General features: G+C 44.4%; 1 protein-coding gene across 4 annotated transcripts in view; it reads left to right on the forward strand.

Moving 5' to 3' along the window:
• Window positions 1-5750: 5750 nt before the first annotated feature.
• Window positions 5751-26512, forward strand: part of TESK2 (testis associated actin remodelling kinase 2) — a 123354-nt gene continuing 102592 nt past the window's right edge. Inside the window, exons 1-2 of one of the 4 annotated variants that reach the window (XM_038413354.2) lie at window positions 5751-5998; window positions 24735-25042. In XM_038413354.2, the coding sequence (XP_038269282.1) occupies window positions 24821-25042 (222 nt within the window). In that variant the 5' untranslated portion in view covers window positions 5751-5998; window positions 24735-24820. Of the gene's footprint in view, window positions 5999-6066; window positions 6357-24734; window positions 25043-26512 lie in introns of those variants that run through there. The other 3 variants (XM_043491137.1, XM_038413353.2, XM_043491136.1) reach the window with 3 other exon arrangements.

Below are 26512 nucleotides of genomic sequence, written 5' to 3' on the forward strand. Positions count from 1 at the left end.
CGCTGATCTTTTTAGAAAGACATCCAATTTTCATGCAAAGATTTCAGCTGATGGGAAATCCATCACCACATCCCTAGGTAAGTTATTCCAAAGGTTAACTCCCTCACTGTTAAAAATGTGCACCTTATCTCTTGCTTTAATTTGTCTGGCTTCAGCTTCTGGCCATTGGAGCTTGTTCTGCCTTCGTCTGCTAGATGAGAAGTGCCCTTTACTATCAGAAATTTTCTTCTCATTTAGGTACTGGGATCAAGTCAGCTCTTAATCTTCGCTTTGTTAAGCTTCTTTCATTTCTCATGACAAAACACATTTTCCAGACCGCAAATCATTCTTGTTGCTCTTTTTGGAACCCTTTCCAATTTGTCAACATTCTTTACGAATTGTGGACACCAGAACTGAACACAATATTCCAGTAATGGTCTCACTTAGACAGCAGTAATAACACTTCCCTACTTCGGCTTACTATACCCCCCGCTTATGCATTCATGTTAACAGCCATCTGGAATTTATGGGTAGTCAGAGATTTGATTATTTTGTAAAGAAGAAACGTCCTTCTTTCATCCCACTGTCGCAGGTGCATTTCAGATGCTCTGAGGCAGGGAGTTCCCCTCCTGTCTCCTATTACCAGAGTTCTTTTTATGTCTGTTTTTAGTGCCACTGGGTGCGTTAACCATTGCCTGCTCTTTGCAAGGCTGTGACATTCAGACAGATAAAGTGATCTCTCTGGGGAAGGCAGTCATACTGAAAGAAGAAAGACCTAAACCACAAACCACAGAACTGTGTTCTGGAGTATTTGATCTTTAAGTAGGACAATCTGCACAAGGGCAGCAGGCGGGGGAGAAGGGGGAGCACCCATAGTGAACAGATCTTCCTGTAGTGGTGTGTTCAGGATGTGTAACTCCTGCCTGCTCTTCCTGAATGCAAACAAAAGATCATTACAAGTAAAGCAGCACTGTGATCTGTGCAGACCTTTCTCTTTGATCTCTTTCCATCTAACATTAGTTTTCCTCCTTGCAGGAAACAATGGAAAGCTCTATAAGCCATTCACCTTCTGCAGGCTTTAGTGCCAGAGTTTTAAAGTGTTGCTCAGTCCTGTTCATCAGGGGAGCTGCAAATAGTCAGCATGTAACTTTGGTTTCAGACAAGGCTGTCGCTGTTGATTTATGTACACATGTGGTCATCAGCTAAACCCATGCTCTTCTGCTCCAGGCCTCTAGCACTTGAGGTAAAGAAAAGTTTCCTTTATGTGTCAGCAGTCTTGGGGCTCATAACAATATTGCCTTTTTAAGTCCTCTCACAAATGTGGATCATTTCCTCATGTAATTATGAGCATAATGTCACATGTGATGGGCATATTAAAAATAGTTAGATAGAGCGGGGGTGGCCAACCTGTGCTCCGGAGCCACGTGTGGCTCTTCAGAAGTTAATATGCGGCTCCTTGTGTAGGCGCTGATTCCGGGGCTGGAGCTACAGGCACCAACTTTCCAATGGGCCACGGGGTGCTCACAGCTCAACCCTTGGCTCTGCAACAGGCCCTGCCCCCCACTCCACCTCTTCCGGCCCCTTCCCCAGACTGCTGGGAGTGGGGTGGGGGGGCAGGAAAGAGCTGATGGGGGGCTGCTGACATATTATTGTGGCTCTTTGGCAATGTGCATTGGTAAATTCTGTCTCCTTCTCAGGCTCAGGTTGGCCACCCCTGAGATAGATGAACAGTGTTTCCACAGAGCAAATGAGGTTTGTGATTACTAGATTACACTGGCATAGGGTAGTAATGTTACTCCACACCCCCAGTTCATATAAATTCCAGCACATTAAAGTTGCCAACAAAGACATCTGTAGGTATATTAGAGACACAGATTGAAATCATGTTGAAATGCAGAAACTGGGTGACATTTTTGGAAGGACAGAGTGGGCGAAAGAGAATGTTTTTGCTTCAGTATAATAGACATTATATCCCAAATAGTTGGAATGGCTACCACAAGATGTCACCTTGGAGCGAATTAATAACTGCTTTAAAATACCAACTAGTATAAGAGAGTTCTGGGGAATAGCTAGATTTAAAAAAAAATTGTTGCAGTTAGTTTCACTGAGAATGAAGCAACAATGGACTCTTAATTCTAGAGGACTCCCACCACGCTGAATATTCATGATCTGCTGCATGGAAAGGAAAACACTGAGATGTTTAAGAGTTTGGTTTATGCAATCTTTTAAATGTTGCTTGAGAATGAACTGTTCAAATAAACTGCAGTTGAATTTAAAGCCCCAAAATATAACTTAAGGGAATTTTGTTAGAGTGAAAGGGGCCATTCTTGAGCTCATGCTGCCAAGAGGACAAACGCTTGCAATTTTGCTACAAAGGCAGCTATCTCCTAGACCTAGAGCATCAGAAAACAGAAATAGCTGACAGATGTGAGTAGTGCTGTCTGCTTTATTGGGACAGCTGAATTAGGTTCTGATGAATAACTTAATAATTCTCTATGTTTAATTGTAGAAATTGGATAGTACTCTATGGCTGAGATGTTAGCAGAACACATTTTGGGGAATGTGTGACATTTTGAGTTTGTGATGACTGTTCTGTTTTTTTTTTAGCTAGAGGAATTCAAAAGAAAAATTAGGAAAAATAAGATCAAATTTCAAAAAAAAAAAGAGTGCTTTAAAAATGTCTCCTCTGCAAAAGTTAGTAAAGATTTTTCCATTAAATTTACATAGAAAAGTCAATTGAAAAGTTGTGCAAAATTTGGAGACTAAATTTAGTTAGTGAAGTGTAAAACAGACTTTAATCATGCTTTAAGTGTAAATCTCAAAGCAACTTGAACAATGGAGTTGCTACTGATGGTTCCATTATGAATGTGAATCAAACTATTTTTAGACTAAATCAGAAAGAGTAGACTGTACTAACAATACACAGAGAAAATATCATATATTGTAGACAGAATTGGTAGCATTGCAATAGTTATGGTTGCCTAAACAATGAGGAGTCCTTGTGGCTCCTTAGAGACTAACAAATTAAGGTTGCCTGACACTTCCTGTTCTGAGAAGCTTTTTTAAGTTGCTCATAACTTTGCCAAACTTGAACTGTAGTGACATTTGTTGAGAGACTAGCCCTGCAGAAGTCATTCAAAAAAGAATTAAGCAGTGAAGAGGTTTTTGCAGTCAGCTTTTCCTTTGGTTTAGATGAGTGTGTATGTTTATAATATTTTGCCTTTCCATCTGAGAATGTCAAATCACTTTATGGACATTAATTAATTAAAACTTACAACCCATTGTGAGGTTGATAGATGTCATAATTCCCATTTAACAGATCAGGAAACTGAGGTACAGAGGGCCAAATTTGTCCCTGGTATAACTCCAGTGAAGGCAATGGAGGCATGACTGGGGGAGAGCTACTCTTCACAGCATCATGTCCCCACAACCTGAACAGATTTTTACAGTGCAGGCTAGTACACACTCTGTATTACTCTGTACGTTTCCCTCTGTGCACAAAATGTCCACTTCCAGGTTGGCATTTGCTATCAGGCAAAATTTCTTCCCTGGCTTTGTGTGTCTGACTATTCCCAAAATGCTGAAATCATTACATTCCCCTCAGAGGATGACTGATATGTGACCTAATACATCTTTCCCCTCTATTTTCTATGTAATTTCTGTCACCACATATGTTCATTTGTTTGAGCACTAGGTGTCACCATAACTTTATACTGGTGTCAGGCTACATGTAGCTTGGCACACATGGTAGGAGTAAATACCCTCAAACAGGGGCATCTAAATTTTGCTCACATAATGGAACCATGTTGACAATTTTGCAGAAGCCCAACTAACTTACGTCAAATGGATGAGGCTGCAGGTATTCTGATATTTAAAGTAGAGGTACGGCCCTATGGACACAACAAGTCCTGGCATGCAGAGCTGTCTCAATCTGAGCAGAGATGTGGCCCCTAAAGATGGCAGGTACCAGCACGCCACCACAATACTTCCGGCTTAAATGCATCTGCTTGTGCCTTTAGGAGCTGTCTGCAACCAGGATAACAGCCTGCTACCTGCTCACAGCTCAGGGAACTCTTGAATTGAACTAGTAGAGAGAGCTTTTGGGAGCTGAATGATTAAAGTTCCATCCGCATTGATCTCTGTGGAGTCTGTAACGAAGTAACCAGGGGTCATTTACCACAAGATGCACCAGCAGGGATGTGAACTAGTAGGAACCTTCACCACTTGGGACCGTGTTGTCTGGGGAGGAATATGTAATAACCATGCATAAGGTAGTGTATGTCCCCTGGGATTATAACAACTCACGGATTGCTAACACTCATTTAGCAGAAAAAGAAAAGGAGGACTTGTGGCACCTTAGAGACTAACAAATTTATTTGAGCATAAGCTTTCGTGAGCTACAGCTCACTTCATCGGATGCATGTAGCTCACAAAAGCTTATGCTCAAATAAATTTGTTAGTCTCTAAGGTGCCACAAGTATTCCTGTTCTTTTTGCGGATACAGACGAACACGGCTGCTACTCTGAAACCTGTCATTTAGCACAGGTGCTACTCAGGCTTGTGCATTTCGTGCTGAAGGTCACAGGACTGAGCCCTGCAGAAACCCCTGGGTGCTTGGCCATGGCGAGTTACACTGGTAATCCAAGCACGTGGCTTCCCTGTTGAGGCAGAGTGCATCAGGGCCCCCCCCCGCAGGTCAGGCCCCGTCCCCCCCTGTGCCCCCCCCGCAGGTCAGGCCCCATCCCCCCCGTGCCCCCCCTCGCACAGACCATGTCTCCCCTGTGCCCCCCCCTGCAGGTCAGGCCCCGTCTCCTCTGTGCTCCCCCTCGCACAGACCATGTCTCCCCTGTGCCCCCCCCGCAGGTCAGGCCCTGTCTCCCCCTGTGCACCCCCGAAGGTCAGGCCCCGTCTCCCGCTGTGCCCCCCCTCGCACAGACCATGTCTCCCCCTGTGCACCCCCGCAGGTCAGGCCCCGTCTCCCGCTGTGCCCCCCCTCGCACAGACCATATCTCCCCCTGTGCCCCCCCTCGCACAGACCATGTCTCCCCCTGTGCCCCCCCCCCCGCAGGTCAGGTCCCGTCTCCCCCTGTGCCCCCCCTCGCACAGACCATGTGTCCCCCTGTGCCCCCCCCCGCAGGTCAGGCCCAGTCTCCCCCTGTGCCCCCCCTCGCACAGACCATGTCTCCCCTGTGCCCCCCCCCCGCAGGTCAGGCCCCGTCTCCCCCTGTGCCCCCCGGCTCCTAGAACGGGTCGGCGCAGTGCATGCTGGGTCCCGTTCGCACCACGGCTCCGGACCAGGCTCTAGCCCATCACCCCTCCCCCCACTCTCACTCTCCCTCCCGCGCCATCGATGCGCCGGCCTTGTTGACAACTCCACGCCACTCACCTCAGAAATAATTTATAATTGGCTCTCATACTTGTCAATCACCATCAGTCTCACTCTCATCGGACAGTCTTTTATTTACACCCCGCCTTCAACTGCTGGCCAATCGGTTTGAGGCGCCCCTAGCAACGCCCCCTCCATTCCTTCCCACTCTTCTCCTTCCCTTACTTCCTAGTGGGTCCGGCAGTTGCCGGAGCTTTGTTGCGTTTCGTTATGGACGGCCGAGATGGCTGTCAATCAAATAATTTTGGCCAACCATCAGGGGGGAACTCTTTGATTGGTCCAGCTGGGCCTGTCCATCAAGCATCCAGCGGTGCCGATTGGACGCAGTGGTCGGGGCGTTCATCGGTCGGGGCCTGCCTGGCTCAGTCGCAGGCGGGCCCGCAGTGGCGTTGAGGCGAGCGGGGGGCTGGGCTGACGCTAGGCGCTGGCGGGGGGGGTCAAGGCGTGAGCGCAGCGGCCCCTCCCCTTGGGCCCTGCTGGTGCGGGGGCTCGCCCCACATGGCCCCCCCTGGCGTGCGGCGGGGGCGACAGACCCTCCCCTGGGCGCTGCGGGGCCGGGGGTGCCGGTGCGGGACGCGGCTATGAGAGACCTCCCGGCGCGCAGGCCCTGCTGCCGCCCGGGCCTCGCTGCAGGTGAGGGCGGGGAGCTGCCGCTCTTGTCCCTGCTGCTGGAGGGGGCACGGGGGGTGGGGTGGGGGGTGATCTTGGAGCCGGAGGGAGCAGCTTGTCACGCGGCGTGGGAGCAGGAGGTTGGGGGCAGATTGGGGGGAGCGGGGGGGAGGGCGGCTTGTCGCGGGGGCGGGTGAGGATCAGTGGGGTCCTGGGGAGCAGCTTGTCCCCACGGGTTATTTTGCAGGCTGCTGCCGAAAGCCGTAATACTGGGCTTGGTTAACCAGGTGCACGTGGGTCTGTTTGCGCCGAGATATTTCGATGAAAGGTGCTAATAAAATCCATGGCATTATAGTTGAAGCTCCTCAAGGAGCTAACTAAGGTACGAACACAAATCCAGTCATTCTGGTAGGGGGAGGGTTCATCAGAGCCCTCCTTGGTGCCGGTTTCACTGTTAGTATTCCTTTCTGTTATGTATTCTCCCTACTTCCACCAAATGCATCCGATGAAGTGAGCTGTAGCTCACGAAAGCTTATGCTCTAATAAATTTGTTAGTCTCTAAGGTGCCACAAGTACTGCTTTTCTCCTTCCCTACTATTCCTCACACCTTCTTGTCGATTGCTGGAAATGGCCCACCTTGATTCTCCCTACAAAAGGTTTTTTTTTTTTTCTCTTCTGCTAGCAATAGCTCACCTTACCTGATCACTCTCGTTACAGTGTGTCTGGTAACACCCATTGGTTCATGTTCTCTGTGTGCATATATAAAATCTCCCCACTGTATTTTCCACTGCATACATCCAATGAAGTGAGCTGTAGCTCATGAAAGCTTATGCTCAAATTGGTTAGTCTCTAAGGTGCAACAAGTACTCCTATTCCTTTCTGTGATGCTCCAAACTTCAGTTAATGACAGAGTCGGCCATGCCTGTGTATGTTTATATATTTGTTTTATGGCTTTAAGATGAAAGATGTTTTTTAAATTTAAATGATAATTCTTGGTATATGCCATTCCAGTTAGTGTGGAACTTTTAAGTGCTCAGCTGAATACTGAGTCTTGTGAGTTGAAACAATTGCAGTTATTTGATGGAATTGTTTTTGTATCTTATCCTGAGTTCTCTGAGACTTTTTTATTTGTATTTTATGTATGGTAATAGGTTGAAACTTGTAACCATTATTTAGGATAATATATGAACTATTCTTTAAAAATGAACTTTACATATCCTCTGAAGTAGTAATCATTTTTTATAATCAGAGATCAGATTTCTAGCATCTCAATCTGCAGATCAGTAAATTTATAATCTGCACATGGAATGATGCAATGGAATTTATAACTTTAGAAAAGTGTTTTATGGGAAGGTCTGACATGCCAGTGAATGTTCCATAAACATTTCTACTAAGTCTTTTTGGCTTGATATGTGTATATTATATAATCTGCTAAATCAATAGAAGGTGTGTGACTGCTGTCTGGCCCTTACTGCCTGGCCACAGACATATGCTGTATAATTCCACCTGCACTAGTTCTGGCTTCATGTAAACAGCTGCATATAAAACACGTTTAGTTTGTACTGCAGATCTTTATGGCATTGTCCAACACTTGATGGAAAGTGTATCCTGTCTTTTTAAATTCATTGTGCTAAGCCATTCTTGTGCCTGTAGATCACCTGTTTCTATTCTGAAGGGTTGAGGGATGGGAGTGGGGAGAAATGAGGATCTGTATTTCTTGCTTCAGTGTATAATATAGGGAGGCACGTGGAAAAAATGAAATTAACCAACATTGAAAGTGTACAGTGCCTGTAACTTAAAACATTATCCTTTATAATAATAATGAAAAGATTTAACTATTGCAAGATCCACTGCGTTGAAATATGTATGTTTATAATTGTGGCTCTTTATGCAGCTGATTATTACAGGCCACTGTTTTGCAATGAATGCAAAAATGACACACTTTTGGGGGGGAAAAACAGTCAATATTTGTTTAGAGCTCTGAAAATGTAAGTTATGTAAACTGACCTCTGCTCTGGCCTTCATTCTCTCTCCAGATTTTAATATATTATAAAAAAGGAACTAACCAAACTGCATAGGTAGCAATAAGTATATCTCATGATCGGTCACTTGTATCCCTCCCACTATCCCCATCTGTTGTCTAGCCTCCCTGTGTTATATCTGATTTAGATTGTAAGCTTCTTGTCACGCGGACCTGTGACTTTTTTATTACATACCTACCATGCTGAATAAACAATGTTCTATATTGTTGTTGTAAATAGTTGATATGCAGAATTTCTGTGATCTCTGTAGCCACAAACTAAATAACTAAACGCCTGTGCTTTTCAAGGCATACTTTTGAAGGTATGTTTTATGTATTTCAGCTATGTGAGTTTATAAATGACATATAAAAGCCAAGTCTGTATTAGGAGTGAAATCAGGAAGGCCAAATCACACTTGGAGTTGCAGCTAGCAAGAGATGTTAAGAGTAACAAGAAGGGTTTTTTCAGGTATGTTAGCAACAAGAAGAAAGTCAAGGAAAGTGTGGGCCCCTTGCTGAATGAGGAAGGCAACCTTGTGACAGAGGATGTGGGAAAAAGCTAACGTATTTGATGCTTTTTTTTGCCTCTGTCTTCACAAACAAGATCAGCTCCCAGACTACTGCACTGGGGAGCACAGCGTGGGGAGGAGTTGACCAACTCTCTGTGGAGAAAGAAGTGGTTCGGGACTATTTAGAAAAGGTGGAAAAGCACAAGTCCATGGGGCCGGATGTGCTGCATCTGAGAGTGCTAAAGGAGTTGGCGGATGTGATTGCAGAGCCATTGGCCATTATCTTTGAAAACTCATGGTGATTGGGGGAGGTCCCGGACGATTGGAAAAAGGCTAATGTAGTGCCCATCTTGAAAAAAGGGAAGTAGATCCGGGGAACTACAGGCCAGTCAGCCTCATCTCAGTTCCTGGAAAAATCATGGAGCAGGTCGTCAAAGAATCAATTCTGAAGCACTTAGAGGAGAAGAAAGTGATCAGGAACAGTCAGCATGGATTCACCAAGGGCAAGTCATGCCTGACTAATCTAATTGCCTTCTATGACGAGATAACTGGCTCTGTGGATGAGGAGAAAGCAGTGGACGTGTTATTCCTTGACTTTAGCAAAGCTTTTGACACTGTCTCCCACAGTATTCTTGCCAGCAAGTTAAAGAAGTATGGGCAGGATGAATGGACTAAAAGGTGGATAGAAAGCTGGCTAGATTGTCGGGCTCAATGAGTAGTGATCAATGGCTCCATTTCTAGTTGGCAGTCGGTATCAAGTGGAGTGCCCCAAGGGTCGGTCCTGGGGCCGGTTTTGTTCAATATCTTCATAAATAATCTGGAGGATGGTGTGGATTGCACCCTCAGCAAGTTTGCAGATGACTCTAAACTGGGAGGAGAGGTAGATACGCTGGAGGGTAGGGACAGGATACAGAGGGCCCTAGACAAATTAGAGGATTGGGCCAAAAGAAATCTGATGAGGTTCAACAAGGACAAGTGCAGAGTCCTGCACTTAGGACGGAAGAATGCCATGCACCGCTACAGACTAGGGACCGAATGGCTCGGCAGCAGTTCTGCACAAAAGGACCTAGGGGTTACAGTGGACGAGAAGCTGGATATGAGTCAACAGTGTGCCCTTGTTGCCAAGAAGGCTAATGACATTTTGGGCTGTATAAGTAGGGGCATTGCCAGCAGATCGAGGGATGTGATCGTTCCCCTCTATTCGACATTGGTGAGGCCTCATCTGGAGTACTGTGTCCAGTTTTGGGCCCCACACTACAAGAAGGATGTGGAAAAATTGGAAAGCATCCAGTGGAGGGCAACAAAAATGATTAGGGAACTGGAACACATGACTTAAGAGGAGAGGCTGAGGGAACTGCGATTGTTTAGTCTGCGGAAGAGAAGAATGAGGGGGGCTTTGATAGCTGCTTTCAAGTACCTGGAAGGGGGTTCCAAAGAGGATGGATCTAGGCTGTTCTCAGTGGTAGCAGATGACAGAATGAGGAGTAATGGTCTCAAGTTGCAGTGGGGGAGGTTTAGGTTGGATATTAGGAAAAACTGTTTCACTAGGAGGGTGGTGAAACACTAGAATGTGTTACCTAGGGAGGTGGTGGAATCTCCTTCCTTAGAAGTTTTTAAGGTCAGGCTTGACAAAGCCCTTGCTGGGATGATTTAGATGGGGATTGGTCCTGCTTTGAGCAGGGGGTTGGACTAGATGACCTCCTGAGGTCCCTTCCAACCCTGATATTCTATGATTATTGTGACATTAAGTAAAATCTGTAAGTAAGCTGTTGTTTCAGCCAGCTTCTTATTTTCTCTGTGGCTGAAATGTTAGGAGAGATTTTAATCTTATGTTTCTGTTCTGAAAATTGAAAAACAAAAGTTAAAATGATTATCCCTCATGAATGGAAATTACCTAAAAGACCATGTGTTTCTACCCTTTTTACACTCAAGAATACATACGGTACATCTCTTCATTTTATCTTTCCCAGCACTTCTTTATCTTTTGTTCCTGCCTTTGTTGTGCTGGATTCTTTATTGCTTTATGGCTCGTTTGCATTGGCTGATGCAAAGGGGCTGCAAAGTATCTGAAAGCTGCTTCCTATTTCCTGAGAATACTCCAAATGCAGAGGAGGATAGCCCCTAGTGAAGGGGTGGGAAGGGATATGACCAATGCATTCCTAGGCCTTGACGAATAGAGGTCTCGGCCTCCAAGGCATTATTTAGGGCTACCCTAACCTGTGTTGTGCCTAAGCAAGCCCCAGCAACTCCAGAATCCAGGAGGCAAAAGCCACTTCCTCTCAGTACTGCTCTGGGCTCTGCACTGTCTACGCTGCTCTCTGTAGGGAGGGACAAATGGGTCATTATGACTTCTAGACAACTCATGTTTCCTGCCTCTCAAAGGGATATGTACCTTGCCTGAAAAGGATTATTTAAATACAGCAACCATGTGTTGTAACCAAACTAAAGCAAATCATATACCTGTCTTTAGTCTGCTTAGCATAAGGTCTTGTGTATGCTACAAAGTGGAACTGTTACAACCAGGTTAGGGGACTGCAGGTGGTTACCAGGTCCCTTAATGGGGTTACCTTTAAATTAAATGGACCCTAGAAGTTATAGGCAATAACACTAAGGACATAGCATTTAGTATTTCAGGGTTGTTGTTGTATTTACATTTCCTGAAGGAGTGTTAGATGCTTAAAAATGTTTGTGACCATTGTACTTGGGCTTGAATTCCAGGTTCTGTGTAAGGGGTTAATGACCAGTCAGTCCCGTTTACTGAATTCAGACTTGGCTGGATTCACAAATTAGGTGAGAGGTTTGTTTCAGCTCAGCCTCTTTTGGAAATGTATTGGCATCACAAACTACCACACAGTTTAGCCAACTGACAGTCTCTGGAGCAGGGGTAATGCAGGTCACTTCTGAGGAACTTGTGGTCTTTTTGTGGAAAGCATACGTTATAATAGCATTGGCTAGAGTCAGAAAGTGGCTCTTTCAGGAACAACGAAGATCAGATAAATATAATATGAATGTAAAATTAAAAATCCAGGATTTAGCATTTGTTTGTAGCTCAATATCCTGAGTTCATCAGGGCCGAATATCTGATGTCCTATAGAGTTAATGATGGCACTTGTGTATATTTGCACTTTAGTGGTTTTACCGTGTTTTGAAAATAGAACTAATTCTCACAGCCCCGTGTGAAGGAGTAAGGTAGATATTATCATCATTTTACTGATTTGGGGGTGGGGGAAAAGAGACAGCAGTTAAGTTACTTGCTGAAATGGCACATCAAGTCAGTGGCCATGCAAGGATTAGCACTCTTGAACTCCCAGCTTCTAGTTTCGTGCTGAATCCACTACACTATACAAGCTTCTGTAGCTGTACAGTCAGCGGCAGCCTATGGAAATTCATTGACACTGGAGCAACATTCTGAGTTCTTGTTGTTAAGTCTACCATATTTCTAGGTTTGACATGCAATTATGCTTTGCTAACAGATGTGACAGGTTTCAGAGTAGCAGCCGTGTTAGTCTGTATTCGCAAAAAGAAAAGGAGTACTTGTGGCACCTTAGAGACTAACAAATTTATTAGAGCATAAGCTTTCGTGAGGTGAGCTGTAGCTCACGAAAGCTTATGCTCTAATAAATTTGTTAGTCTCTAAGGTGCCACAAGTACTCCTTTTCTTTTAACTGATGTGGACTACTAATATTGTGGACCAATGTTTGGGCTACGTGTGGTGATGCATAGGGAAGAAGTCACTGCTAAATCTTTGCAAAGGTAGTTGTGTCTGTGTTCCCATAGCTAAGGACTCTGCTGCAGAACAAGAAGTGGATGGGAATGACGTACATCCCCATGTCATCTATGGAGGCAGCTGAGGTGACTAGAGAGGAAATATCCTTTGGCTGTCTGATCTAGGAAATTTGTATTAGAACACATTAACTAACATGATGTATAACATTCAGTGTAGACAAGTGCTATTGGGTTAAATGTGACAGCTCTTATCTACATTATGTATTTTAAGTCATGTCAGCCAACCCAGTGTAATTTCCTAGTGTAGAAAAGTTCCACAGAGCCCAGTCTATTTCCCATTACAGATTCCCATTGACTTCAGTGGGAGTTGGGTAAGGCCTTATGCTGTACAAACTTTGACTGATTTCCCCCCCGCCCCTGGTGAGATGGCCAATATTATCTTCATTTTACATACTGGGAAAATCAGGCATAGAGAGTGACTGTCACACAGGGAGTCATTGGGAATAGAATTCTGGAATTCCAGGTTCTTAGCTCTTTTGGTCTCTTATGCTTTACCTCCTTCTGCTTCTCATAGATTTAGGGAACCAAGATCATCAAAATGCACTTCTTTTGACTTAGTTGACGTGTGTGAATTTTGACCCCCTGTACAGAGATCGCTTTTTTCCTTTATAGATAACATTGCTAAGTGACGCCTGGCTACCTGCTTCTTGTATATTCTTATAGCACTGTGGATTGAAGTTGGATCAGGAACACGGTTTTAGAATTGTGAGCTTGAATGATTAACATTTGGTAGATGTCTTGTGTCAAAGGTTGGGCATCTCATTCTTTGGAAAACCTTTTGAAATTAATAACATGCACCTATCAGATCATAGAATCATAGAATATCAGGGTTGGAAGGGACCCCAGAAGGTCATCTAGTCCAACCCCCTGCTCAAAGCAGGACCAAGTCCCAGTTAAATCATCCCAGCCAGGGCTTTGTCAAGCCTGACCTTAAAAACCTCTAAGGAAGGAGATTCTACCACCTCCCTAGGTAACGCATTCCAGTGTTTCACCACCCTCTTAGTGAAAAAGTTTTTCCTAATATCCAATCTAAACCTCCCCCATTGCAACTTGAGACCATTACTCCTCGTTCTGTCATCTGCTACCATTGAGAACAGTCTAGAGCCATCCTCTTTGAAACCCCCTTTCAGGTAGTTGAAAGCAGCTATCAAATCCCCCCTCATTCTTCTCTTCTGCAGACTAAACAATCCCAGCTCCCTCAGCCTCTCCTCATAAGTCATGTGCTCTAGACCCCTAATCATTTTTGTTGCCCTTCGTTGTACTCTTTCCAATTTATCCACATCCTTCCTGTAGTGTGGGGCCCAAAACTGGACACAGTACTCCAGATGAGGCCTCACCAGTGTCGAATAGAGGGGAACGATCACGTCCCTCGATCTGCTCGCTATGCCCCTACTTATACAACCCAAAATGCCATTGGCCTTCTTGGCAACAAGGGCACACTGCTGACTCATATCCAGCTTCTCGTCCACTGTCACCCCTAGGTCCTTTTCCGCAGAACTGCTGCCGAGCCATTCGGTCCCTAGTCTGTAGCGGTGCATTGGATTCTTCCATCCTAAGTGCAGGACCCTGCATTTATCCTTATTGAACCTCATTAGATTTCTTTTGGCCCAATCCTCCAATTTGTCTAGGTCCTTCTGTATCCTATCCCTCCCCTCCAGCGTATCTACCACTCCTCCCAGTTTAGTATCATCTGCAAATTTGCTGAGAGTGCAATCCACACCATGCTCCAGATCATTTATGAAGATATTGAACAAAACGGGCCCCAGGACCGACCCCTGGGGCACTCCACTTGACACCGGCTGCCAACTAGACATGGAGCCATTGATCACTACCCGTTGAGCCCGACAATCTAGCCAGCTTTCTACCCACCTTATAGTGCATTCATCCAGCCCATACTTCCTTAACTTGCTGACAAGAATGCTGTGGGAGACCGTGTCAAAAGCTTTGCTAAAGTCAAGAAACAATACATCCACTGCTTTCCCTTCATCCACAGAACCAGTAATCTCATCATAAAAGGCGATTAGATTAGTCAGGCATGACCTTCCCTTGGTGAATCCATGCTGACTGTTCCTGATCACTTTCCTCTCCTCTAAGTGCTTCAGGATTGATTCTTTGAGGACCTGCTCCATGATTTTTCCAGGGACTGAGGTGAGGCTGACCGGCCTGTAGTTCCCAGGATCCTCCTTCTTCCCTTTTTTAAAGATGGGCACTACATTAGCCTTTTTCCAGTCATCCGGGACTTCCCCCGTTCGCCACGAGTTTTCAAAGATAATGGCCAAGGGCTCTGCAATCACAGCCGCCAATTCCTTCAGCACTCTCGGATGCAATTCGTCCGGCCCCATGGACTTGTGCACGTCCAGCTTTTCTAAATAGTCCCTAACCACCTCTATCTGTACAGAGGGCTGGCCATCTCTTCCCCGTTTTGTGTTGCCCAGCACAGCAGTCTGGGAGCTGACCTTGTTAGTGAAAACAGAGGCAAAAAAAGCATTGAGTACATTAGCTTTTTCCACATCCTCTGTCACTAGCTTGCCTCCCTCATTCAGTAAGGGGCCCACACTTTCCTTGGCTTTCTTCTTGTTGCCAACATACCTGAAGAAACCCTTCTTGTTACTCTTGACATCTCTTGCTAGCTGCAGCTCCAGGTGCGATTTGGCCCTCCTGATATCTTTCCTACATGCCCGAGCAATATTTTTATACTCTTCCCTGGTCATATGTCCAACCTTCCACTTCTTGTAAGCTTCTTTTTTATGTTTAAGATCCGCTAGGATTTCACCATTAAGCCAAGCTGGTCGCCTGCCATATTTACTATTCTTTCGACTCATCGGGATGGTTTGTCCCTGTAACCTCAACAGGGATTCCTTGAAATACAGCCAGCTCTCCTGGACTCCCTTCCCTTTCATGTTAGTCCCCCAGGGGATCCTGGCCATCTGTTCCCTGAGGGAGTCAAAGTCTGCTTTCCTGAAGTCCAGGGTCCGTATCCTGCTGCTTACCTTTCTTCCCTGCGTCAGGATCCTGAACTCAACCAACTCATGGTCACTGCCTCCCAGATTCCCATCCACTTTTGCTTCCCCCACTAATTCTACCCGGTTTGTGAGCAGCAGGTCAAGAAAAGCGCTCCCCCTAGTTGGCTCCCCTAGCACTTGCACCAGGAAATTGTCCCCTACGCTTTCCAAAAACTTCCTGGATTGTCTATGCACCGCTGTATTGCTCTCCCAGCAGATATCAGGAAAATTAAAGTCACCCATGAGAATCAGGGCATGCGATCTAGTAGCTTCCGTGAGTTGCCGGAAGAAAGCCTCATCCACCTCATCCCCCTGGTCCGGTGGTCTATAGCAGACTCCCACCATGACATCACTCTTGTTGCACACACTTCTAAACTTAATCCAGAGACACTCAGGTTTTTCCACAGTTTCGTACCGGAGCTCTGAGCAGTCATACTGCTCCCTTACATACAGTGCTACTCCCCCACCTTTTCTGCCCTGCCTGTCCTTCCTGAACAGTTTATAACCATCCATGACTGTACTCCAGTCATGTGAGTTATCCCACCAAGTCTCTGTTATTCCAATCACGTCATAATTCCTTGACATCACCAGGACCTCCAGTTCTCCCTGCTTGTTTCCAAGGCTTTGTGCATTTGTATATAAGCACTTGAGATAACCTGTTGATCGCCCCTCATTCCCAGTATGAGGCAGGAGCCCTCCCCTCACAGACCTTCCTGCCTGTGCTTCCTCCCGGTATCCCGCTTTCCCACTTACCTCAGGGCTTTGGTCTCCTTCCCCCGGTGAACCTAGTTTAAAGCCCTCCTCACTAGGTTAGCCAGCCTGCTGGCAAAGATGTTCTTCCCTCTCTTCGTAAGATGGAGCCCGTCTCTGCCCAGCACTCCTCCTTCATGGAACACCATCCCATGGTCAAAGAATCCAAAGCCTTCTCTCCGACACCACCTGCGTAGCCATTCGTTGACCTCCACGATTCGACGGTCCCTACCCAGGCCTTTTCCTTCCACGGGGAGGATGGACGAGAACACCACTTGCGCCTCCAACTCCTTTATCCTTCTTCCCAGAGCCACGTAGTCCGCAGTGATCCGCTCAAGGTCATTCTTGGCAGTATCATTGGTGCCCACGTGGAGAAGCAGGAAGGGGTAGCGATCCGAGGGCTTGATGAGTCTCGGCAGTCTCTCCGTCACATCACGAATCTTAGCCCCTGGCAAGCAGCAGACTTCTCGGTTTTCCCGGTCAGGGCGGCAGATAGATGACTCAGTCCCCCGGAGGAGAGAGTCCCCGACCACCACCACCCGCCTTCTCCTCTTGGGAGTGGTGGTCGTGGAAGCCCCAACCTCAGGACATCGCATCTCATGCCTCCCAACCAGCGGAGTCTCCTTCCGCTTTCTCCCCCCAGACATATCATCTGGTCCACTCTCCGCATTGGTACCTGTGGAGAGAACATGAAAGCGGTTAGTTACCTGTGTCTGTGTTACTGGAACCCGGACATTCCGCTTACCTCTTCTGGAGGTCACATGTTGCCAAGCTTCTTCACTGGCCTCTTGGCTCCTCTGTGCAACCTGCTCTACATCTTTAGAGCTTTGTGCCCCTAGAAGGCTATCCTGAGTTTGGTCCAGAAAATCCTCAGTCTCTCGTATACAACGCAGGGTCGTTACCTGTTGCTCCAGACCTTCAATCTTCTCTTCCAATATGGAGACCAGCTTGCACTTTGTACAGACAAAGTCGCTTCTGTCCTGTGGAAGAAAGACAAACATGGCACATCCAGTGCAGGTCACAACAGCTGAATCCCCCCCTTCCATATCACCTACCTACTACGGAGCTTCCTCAGAGACGTTGGCAAAATGTAAGCCTCACTGGGCTCACTCCAGGCGAACTCCCAGGCAAACTCCTGCTGTGAGCTGCTCTGCTGTCCCCCTGCCGCTCAGCTGGTTCGCGAGGCTCTGGCTATTTTTAAACAGCCAGGCTTCCCTGACGCAAACACACAGACACCCTAATGCCCGCCCCCTGCAGGCTAGCAGCCAATCAGACACTCACTCAGGCTCCCTCCCAGCAAACACACGCTCGGATACTTCCTCAGCAAGCAAACACACACACTCGGATACTTACCAGATCTTCTCCTTTCCAGGCTAGATGCCGAGCAACAAGTCCTCTATGTGTGTAATATATAGACATATAATTAATGGCTGCTGCTGTGTAGTTAGAGAGAGCAGGCAATTTTTTCTAGTAGAAATTGTCTTTTTAAGATTGACGTGTGTAAATGTGCACATGCTTAAACTTGCCTGAATCTTGTAGTAAAGACAGGCCTGAACCCGTTTATTTGGGAGAGACTTTGTTTTGTGTCTTGAGGCATTAAAGGGACACTGTCAAGGTGGGAGGCCTGAAACTTGACCTATTTTTATATCTCTTTGAAAAGAAATAAAATGCAAAGCACTGGGTTATAAAGTCTTTTGAGCTGCCTTGCAAGTGCCCTGGGAGATAACTCGATGTGACATAATGGGCTTTTCTGTCGATGTTTTTGAAACAAAAGCTTATATTTGTAAACTCAAACATCAAGTGAAATAAATACAAACGAATTCTACAATCTTTTGTAAGCAGTCCTACAGTAATAAATTGGTGAATTCATGCAATGGAGGAAAATGTTGTAGTTTATTTAAAAAAAAAAAAAATTCAGTTCAGGCTTCCAAAAGACTTTGAACTGATACATAATTACAAAAAAAATTTGATACCTGGACAGTGTCTTTTTTTAGCAAAAAGATAGATGGTTGGGTAAGGCAAGGAAGCATTCTGGAAGACAGATATTGTAGATATTTCCGTACCTAAAAGACACTGACTTGGGGTTGGGTATTTCTACCCTCACCAAATGTACAAGAATGTCAAAGACAGGAGTTTGAAAGCCAGCAGTTAAGCAGAAAACACTTCTAGCATGTTCAGTGTTTTAATAGGCTATTGAGCACAGTTGAACAGTTTTCCAGGCTCAACTTTAATATTAAAAATGCTGTTTTGCAACGGGATTGTTTTGGATTCTGTTCAGTGCACTTTAATTTACTACTTGCTATGGTTAATTAAAGTACCTCAGACTTACTAGACAGTTAGTTAAACCTTGGATGATTTAATTGAGAATGTGATCATTAGTGTAATTGGCCAAAATGACACTAGGCCTGTTTGGAATGCTTCCTGCTTAAATTTTTCCTCTTTCTAATGCTGCATCTACAAACTTAGTGAGAAAATGAGACTAATACAATTCCTACCCTAGCAATTTCCATGGATATTTTTTGCACTGAGTAACTGTCTGGAAATTAGATTAGCTTTAGCTGGCCAAGATGAAGGAATGGGTTACTTGAGAATCCAGATGGTAAAACCTTTCAGGTTTTAATTTTTCAGTGTGGGACTTGTATAGACCTTCCCTAAGTTCACCATGTGATTTCAGTAATAAAGGATGGTGCATGTGTAATTATTTTTTTAAAAGAACAAACTGATAGGGAAAGTATATTGTGAGACTGATTATTTTTTTCTTTTACCTCCAGTTGGATTTTTTTCACAATTTTCAGTTTTTTTTTTTAATAGTACCCAGTTGCTTGTGGGTTTTCCCTGTTTCTCTCCTGCTTGATCAAACACCACATCTGTTGTGCTTGATGATTGCTAGCATAGGGGACAACAATATTCTTCTGTATCTGATAGATAGATAGATATATATATAAAAATAAAAATCACTCACACACACACACACACTAATATATAATATAGTGTGTGTGTGTGTGTGTGTGTGTGTGTGTGTGTGTGTGTGTGTGTGTGAACAGTTTCACCTATGAACTTAACAAACTGTCCCCGAGCCTGTGAGGAACTCCAGTGGATGGACCCTTGTACCCAAGTGGTGCCTGACTGAAGTCTGAAGAGCTTTGTGGGCATGTCTGCACTGCAGTTAGACACTCATGCGAGTTGACTTGGGCTAAGGGCCTGTTTAAATGGTGTAGACATTTGGGCTTGGGCTGCCCCTCAGGCCCTAGGACCCTGTAAGGGCCCCAGAGCTTGAGCTGAACATCTACACCACAATTGCATCTTAACTTAAGCCCTGTGAGCCCATGTCAGCTGGAATAGGCCAGACGCAGGTGTCTAATTGCAGTGTAGACATAACTTGTGCAAATTCAGGGGCTTACTTCATGTGAAATCGACTGAAGGAGCGGGGCTTTGATTTTAAGCCCTTTGGGGTAGGAACTGTGACAATCCTCTGAGAGAGCACCTAGCACGTTATGGGTGTGACTGCAGCATAAATAAGTCATACCCCAACTTTGTGCCTTCCACTAGTGCTACTTTATCTAGTCCTTCTTCAAAGATGGGCTCTGTCTGAATAGGAAATATAAATGAGTTGCTGTTGCATTTCCTCTGCACCTTGTTCACTATTCTTGAGCACTTTCCTCTTCATCTCCTTTCCTAGTGCTTCCTTAAATAATCAGCAAGATGTTTGTTCAGATCTCAGTTGGAGCACTAAGAGTTATTTATTTATTTTTAACCTACCTCAGAAATTGTGTCGGGGCATCATCCTCACAGCTCAGGAGGGGATAGTTTTCAGAGGTGTCGGTGATGTTCTTCATCAGTTGCAGGGATGCCAGACGTCATGCCTGTGCTGATGCTTCTGTAACACTTCCAGACCCGAATGGCTCTCAGAGCAAGAACATGAGGTTAGAAATTGAAGCTTGATCTCCTGCATGTCAGTGGGCCCCCACAGCGTGATAGTCAATGAACACAGAACCCAAGTGGGGTCAGCTTGCATATGTTGTGGAACTTTGCATGGTAAATTCCGCTTAAGACAGTGTTTATAGAGTTCTATAGGACCACCACCATATCCTGCATTGTGGAGATCAAACAGTCCCTAGCCAAAGTTGTTAATACTTTCTCTCTGATTTTCAAGGACTTGGTCAAATAAGTGGTAGGTACCTGAGCAATGCAACATATTTTTTTGTTCTATAACTGCTTCTTTCCTTTTTCTTGAGAGTATAACCTGAATGTTGTTTGGCATTGCAAAGTAAAGTTCACTATTGAACAGAAAAGGGGTTACCATCTGTTTTCTTGGCATTTTGGCACTGAAGTAACATCTATGAAATAAGACATGCATTGCATACAAAACATGCTTATAAACAATATTGCTGTGTGTCCAAGGGACAGCTGGTGAGCCTCTATGGTTGTTTTTTTTTTTTTTTTGAAATGCTCTTTAAAACTCAATAGACTATTTTTAAATTGGCATTTGTAACTGTTTCAGGTTTAGGGTTCCCACATCTGTGTAAACAGAAGTATAACTGCCTCATCTGTTCCTTGTCTCATTAGTGACTTCACTTGTCCACTTTTCAATATATATCACTGTTTTTTCTGCTTCAGGCTCCCCTCTTTTTTCCTACTCTGTACCCTTAAAAAATCTATTCACTCTGTGATGAACTCAGATTCTCCAAGGACACATTGAATTGCTGAAAATAAGCAGTTAAATATGAAAAGATGAACAACCTAGTGAGCATAAAGGTTTAAACAAAAAAGTAGGCCACCTGTCAAGTTTGCCAGTGCCAGTTTGGTTTGATAGGCTCCAGAGTCATCCTGATTACTTCATTGTCCTCTTAAAAAAAAATTCCCTTACTGGTGTTTTTTCCTTTTCTACTTGGCAAACATACAGTAGTTTATTTTCTGTATTTTGAATTGAATGTAAATTAATGTAGATTTAAATAAACAAAGAAAAAAGAACCCCAAAACCACTCTGGAACTTTACCTTGAGTGGGAACATCATTGATGTTATAATAGACTTGGGGCTAAATCTTCAACTGTCATTGCTCTGTTGACTTCAATGGAACTGTGGGCAGGTCTACACTATGGCAGGGATCAAAGCTCTGAGATCGATCCACCAGCAGTCGATTTAGCAGGTCTAGTAAAGACCCGCCAAATCGACTGCAAATCACTCTGCAGTCGACCCCTGTACTCTACCCCCAACGAGAAGTCAGGTAAGTTGACAGGAGATTCTCTCCCGTCGATCCCCCGTGGTGTAGTCCCCATGCTAACTTGACCTAAGGCATGTCGACTCCAGCTATGTTGTTGACATAGCTGGGACTCCAGCTATGTTGTTCACATAGCTGGAGTTGCGTAGCGTAGGTTGACTTATCGTGGTAGTGTAGATGTAGCCTGTGATAACTTACACAAGTTGAGGGATTCAAAGTCGTAGCTGTGTTAGTCTGTATCAGCAAAAAGAACGAAGAGTACTTGTGGCACCTGAGAGACTAACAACTTTATTTGGGCATAAGCTTTCGTGGGCTAAAACCCACTCCATCAGACGCATGGAGTGGAAAATAAAATAGGAAGACACACACGCACAGAACATGAAAAGATGGAGGTTGCCTTACGAACTTTAATGAGACAAATCTATTAGTATGCTATTATTAGCAGGAGGAAAAATCACTTTTTTAGTGGAAATCAGGGTGGCCCATGTCAAACAGTTGACAAGAAGGTGTGAGTAACAGTAGGGGGAAAAATTAGCATAGGGAAATAGGTTTTAGTTTGTGTAATGACCCATCCATGTAAAGTACACAATTTACAAACTAAATTACACAAACTAAAAATTCTTTCCCCATGCTGATTTCCCCCCTGCTGTTACTCACCTTCTTGTCAACTGTTTGAAATGGGCCACCCTGATTACCACTACAAAAGTGATTTTTCCTCCTGCTGTTACTCACCTTCTTGTCAACTGTTTGAAATGGGCCACCCTGATTACCACTACAAAAGTGATTTTTCCTCCTGCTGATGATAGCACACTTTAATTGATTTGTCTCATTAGAGTTGGTAAGGCAACCCCCATCTTTTCATGTTCTCTCTCTCTTTCTCTCTCTCTGTGTGTATCTATCTTCCTACTGTATTTTCTACTCCATGCATCTGATGAAGTGGGTTTTAGCCCATGAAAGCTTATGCCCAAATAAACTTGTTAGTCTCCAAGATTCCACAAGTACTCCTCATTCTTTTTACAGGTTAAGGGTGTTGGCTCTGAAGTTGTAGTGTATGGAAACCTGAATAAAGGATGTAGGTGCTGCTGCTGCTACTGACAGCTGATGAAGATTGTCCTTTATCTGATTTTGATGTTTTGTTGTGTCATAAATATAAAGGGAAGGCCAACCACCTTTAAATCCCTCCTGGCCAGAGGCAAAACCCTTTCACCTGTAAAGGGTTAAGAAGCTAAGATAACCTCGCTGGCACCTGACCAAAATGACCAATGAGGAGACAAGATACTTTCAAAGCTGGAGGGGGGGATGGGGACAAAGGCTCTCTCTGTCTGTGTGATGCTTTTGCTGGGACCAGAGCAGGAATGCAGGTCAGAACTCCTGTAAAAAATCAGTAAGCAATCTAGTTAGATTCTGTTTTGTTTAAATGGCTGATAAAATGAGTTGTGCTGAATAGAATGTATATTCCTGTTTTTGAGTCTTTTTGTAACTTAGTTTTGCCTAGAGGGATTCTCTGTTTTGAATCTGATTACCCTGTAAGGTATTTACCATCCTGATTTTACAGAGGTGTGAATCTTTTACTTTACTTAAAATTCTTCTTTTAAGAACCTGATTGCTTTTCATTGTTCTTAAGATCCAAGACTTTGGGTCTGTGTTCACCTATGCAAATTGGTGAGGATTTTTATCAAGCCTTCCCCAGGAAAGGGGGTGTAGTGCTTGGAGGGATATTGGTGGGGGGGACGTTTCCAAGTGGGCACTTCCTCTGTTCTTTGTGTAACACTTTTTGGTGATGGCAGTGTTTAACCTAAACTGGTAAGAATAAGCTTAGGGGGGTCTTTAATGCAGGTCCCCACATCTGTACCCAAGAGTTCAGAGTGGGGAGGAACCTTGACATGCTGTTTTTTGGTCCAGGGATCCTCAGTCAAGTCTTAGCGCAGAGTGGTTTTCTTGTGATGGCAGCAGAGTTATGGGAAATGTTCATTAGCTGTTACTCTAGAATGGTGAAGCATAAAACATTATTTTTCTTGCTGGGTCCCTAAAACTAGTACAGTAACTATTAACTTAAAGTTGTCCTCGTTAACGTTGTTTCATTGCTGATCAATTAGAGAACATGCTTGCTTAAAGGTGTGCAATGCTCCCTTATAACGTTGTTTGGCAGCCACCTGCTTTGTCACTGCTTGCAGAAAGAGCAGCCTGTTGAAGCTAGCTGGTGAGGGGCTTGGAACCTGGTTGGACCATCGGCCCCCACATCAGCTCCCCTAAGTTCCCTGTGCGGCAGCTGCCCAGCGGGCTAGCAATTGCCGGCAGTTCAGCTGTCCCTCCCCCCCACTGCCATGTGCTGCTCCTGCCCTCTGCCTTGGAGCTGCTCCTGGGAGCCTCCGGCTTGCTATGTAGGGGGGAGGGAGGAAGTGGGGGGCTAATGTCAGGGTGTCCTCCTCCCCCCTGCTCCTGCACCCTGTTTACCCATCTCCATAGAGCGGGGGGGGAGAGACGGGGAAACATGACAGGGCTCAGGACAGAGGGAGCTGATGGTAGCAGTGTCTGTCTCAACTTCCTGATCTACTTAAAAAGGCAGTGTACTTAGAGTGCGGTCAGAGTACTTAAAGGGGCAATGCACATCTCTCTCTCTCTCTCTCTTTCAGTATATGTCTCTGTCTGCCATGCTGTCTCCCCTCCCTCCATTTGGGCTGCCTTGAAGAGTGAGGATACATTTAACAATAATGTGTTAACCCTTGAGGGCTCAGCCGAGTGCTAGTTCGTCATTTAGCACTAAGGCATTATCCGGGAAATATCCCACCCTCTGACTCCACCACCTTAACCAAGCTTCACAATCATCATTGCTGTGCACTGTATTAAATTGTTTAAAACGTATACTGTGTGTGTACGCGTGTACACACACACACACACACACACACACACACACACACACACACACACACACTGTACATATACATATAATCTTTTGTCTGGTGAAAAAAATTTCCTTGGAACCTAACCCCCCCACCATTTACATTAATTCTTATGGGGAAATTGGATTCGCTTAACATCATTTTGCTTAGTCACATTTTTCAGGAACATAACTACAACCTTAAGCGAGGAGTTACTACAGTATTAAAAAAATCTTAGTGAAATAGAGAATGTATTTTATTTGACTAATTAAAAAAACCCAAAAACCTTGTGTAGGAATAGAAGGATTTTTCTTACCGTGTTTGGGGCCCAATACTTTAAGTATGTGTCTCTTTAATCTTATAGCCAGTAATATGAGGTATTTCTGGAATCTAAAGATAGACTGGACCGCCTAAAATGGCCTTTTCTATCTCTATGTTGTTCCCTTTTGTACGCTTACTAGGATTCTGATTATTTTTCCTAATGAGAGTTAAATTTGTCAGGCTAAAGAGGTGACTGAAGAGTTGGATTCTTTTTGGATATGTCCCTGATAGTAGTAGCTAATGAAATTTATGTAATTTTCTTCTTGTTTTTTAGCATCCCACCAAAACAGAAGAAAAACTACTCAAGCACCTAAGATGTGAGAGATCCTTCTTTTCAAAAGGAACCATTTATTTTCCACAATGGATCGAAGTAAGCGGAATTCAATAGCAGGATTTCCACCACGCTTGGAGCGCATTGAAGACTTTGATGGGGGTGGCGGCGGTGACGGGACTGTGTCCCAGGTGGGGAGAGTTTGGACCTCTTCGTACAGAGCCCTGATAAGTGCCTTTTCCAGACTTACACGTCTTGATGACTTCACCTGTGAGAAAATAGGCTCTGGTTTCTTCTCTGAGGTGTTCAAGGTGGGTGGCTAACCTTAGTGATTCTCCTCTTTCAAGTCGATGATGCAGTATTTTGTACAGAGGCTGTGTTTTCGTTTCTGAATGAGGGCCTCTCCTGGTCTGCTAGTCATCTGAAGTTCTTGTATATGCTTTGCCTAGGGTGGGTGAGTGGTGGGGATCTTGGGAAGTAGCATAAACATTTTCCCCAACCACTTACAATATGGTATGTCATTTATTTTAGGAAAGTTGCAGAGGAGGATGTGGGAAATGGTGGAAAATTTTTGGATTGGCTTTTTGTTTCTTATCTGTTTTATTAAATGCATGCACACATTAAATATTTATCTTTTATATGCTGGGGAACCTGTGGTCTGGATGTCTTCCATTTGGCTTTCTAATTGGGCCTACAGAACTGCATTTGTTTCTTTAGTACAGGTTGCTGAATTTCTTTGCTTCTTAACAGGAGAAGTAGACATGTTGTGATGTTGGCACGTAATTGTGGAATCTGAAACAACATGCTGTAGTTTATTGCACAATGCCTTCGTACCCTTCTCCTCTTTTCTGTTTCCATCTCTTCTCTTCATTCCCTATTTTCTTTTTCTGATTCAGTTTTTCAGTAAAAAGAATCTCTTATTCTTTGAGCAGATCTGCGGTTGTGGCAGTCACCTGCTTCTCAGTGTTTACAGCATTTACTGACTTTCCAAACTGTAAAGCCAAGATGAGATTGTGCAATCTCAAATTTGTGTCAGCAGTGTTCTGCCATGCTGGCTCTTCTAGTAAGGTTTATAGCCATTTTGATTTTTGCTAGGTATTAGGCTAAGTAAAATATTTTTAAAGCTCTTAACTTTGCTATAGGGGAATTGATAAATGCATTGACTTTTAGACTTTAAGATGTTGCAGAGATTATTGCCTTCCTTCCCCGATTTTATGGCTTTGAATAAAGTCATAGTCCAAATTGTATTTACATCTCTCTGACATGAGATGTAGCATTTCCAGATGTTATGTTAGTGATGTAACGTTTCTTTTGTACTGTGTATTTTAAAATTGTAAAAGCTCCTAATTCTGTGGCTAAGTGCTTAAATTACAAATTAAAATAAAGGCTATGTTACATAATTTATGATTTTTAAATTTTGTTTACACTTCTTTGCCCAGAAATGTTCAACACTCCATATGTAGCTATCTGCTTCTGGTGCTAAGACACAGCACTGCATGGAGTAGCCTCTCAGTAACTGGAGAAAGTGAATTCATGTTATAACGGTTCACAGAATGATGCTGTTTCTTGTTTGCATTTCTAGGAGCTACTGTAACCTCCGGCAGGCCCTGTATGTGCTGTGCAAACAGGCTTTTTAGATTAAATTGATAGTTCTTAATCTACCAGCCAATACTGATGGATTTAATGGGAAAAGTTTCACGAGGAGGAGAAGGCAGATGTTCCAGGTGGAAGAGGCAGTATGGGAGAATATCAGGAAACACAAGTGGGTGAGGGATTCAGTG

This window comes from Dermochelys coriacea, chromosome 8 (genome assembly GCF_009764565.3).
Source record: "Dermochelys coriacea isolate rDerCor1 chromosome 8, rDerCor1.pri.v4, whole genome shotgun sequence".
In the NCBI taxonomy this organism is placed as follows: Eukaryota; Metazoa; Chordata; order Testudines; family Dermochelyidae; genus Dermochelys; species Dermochelys coriacea.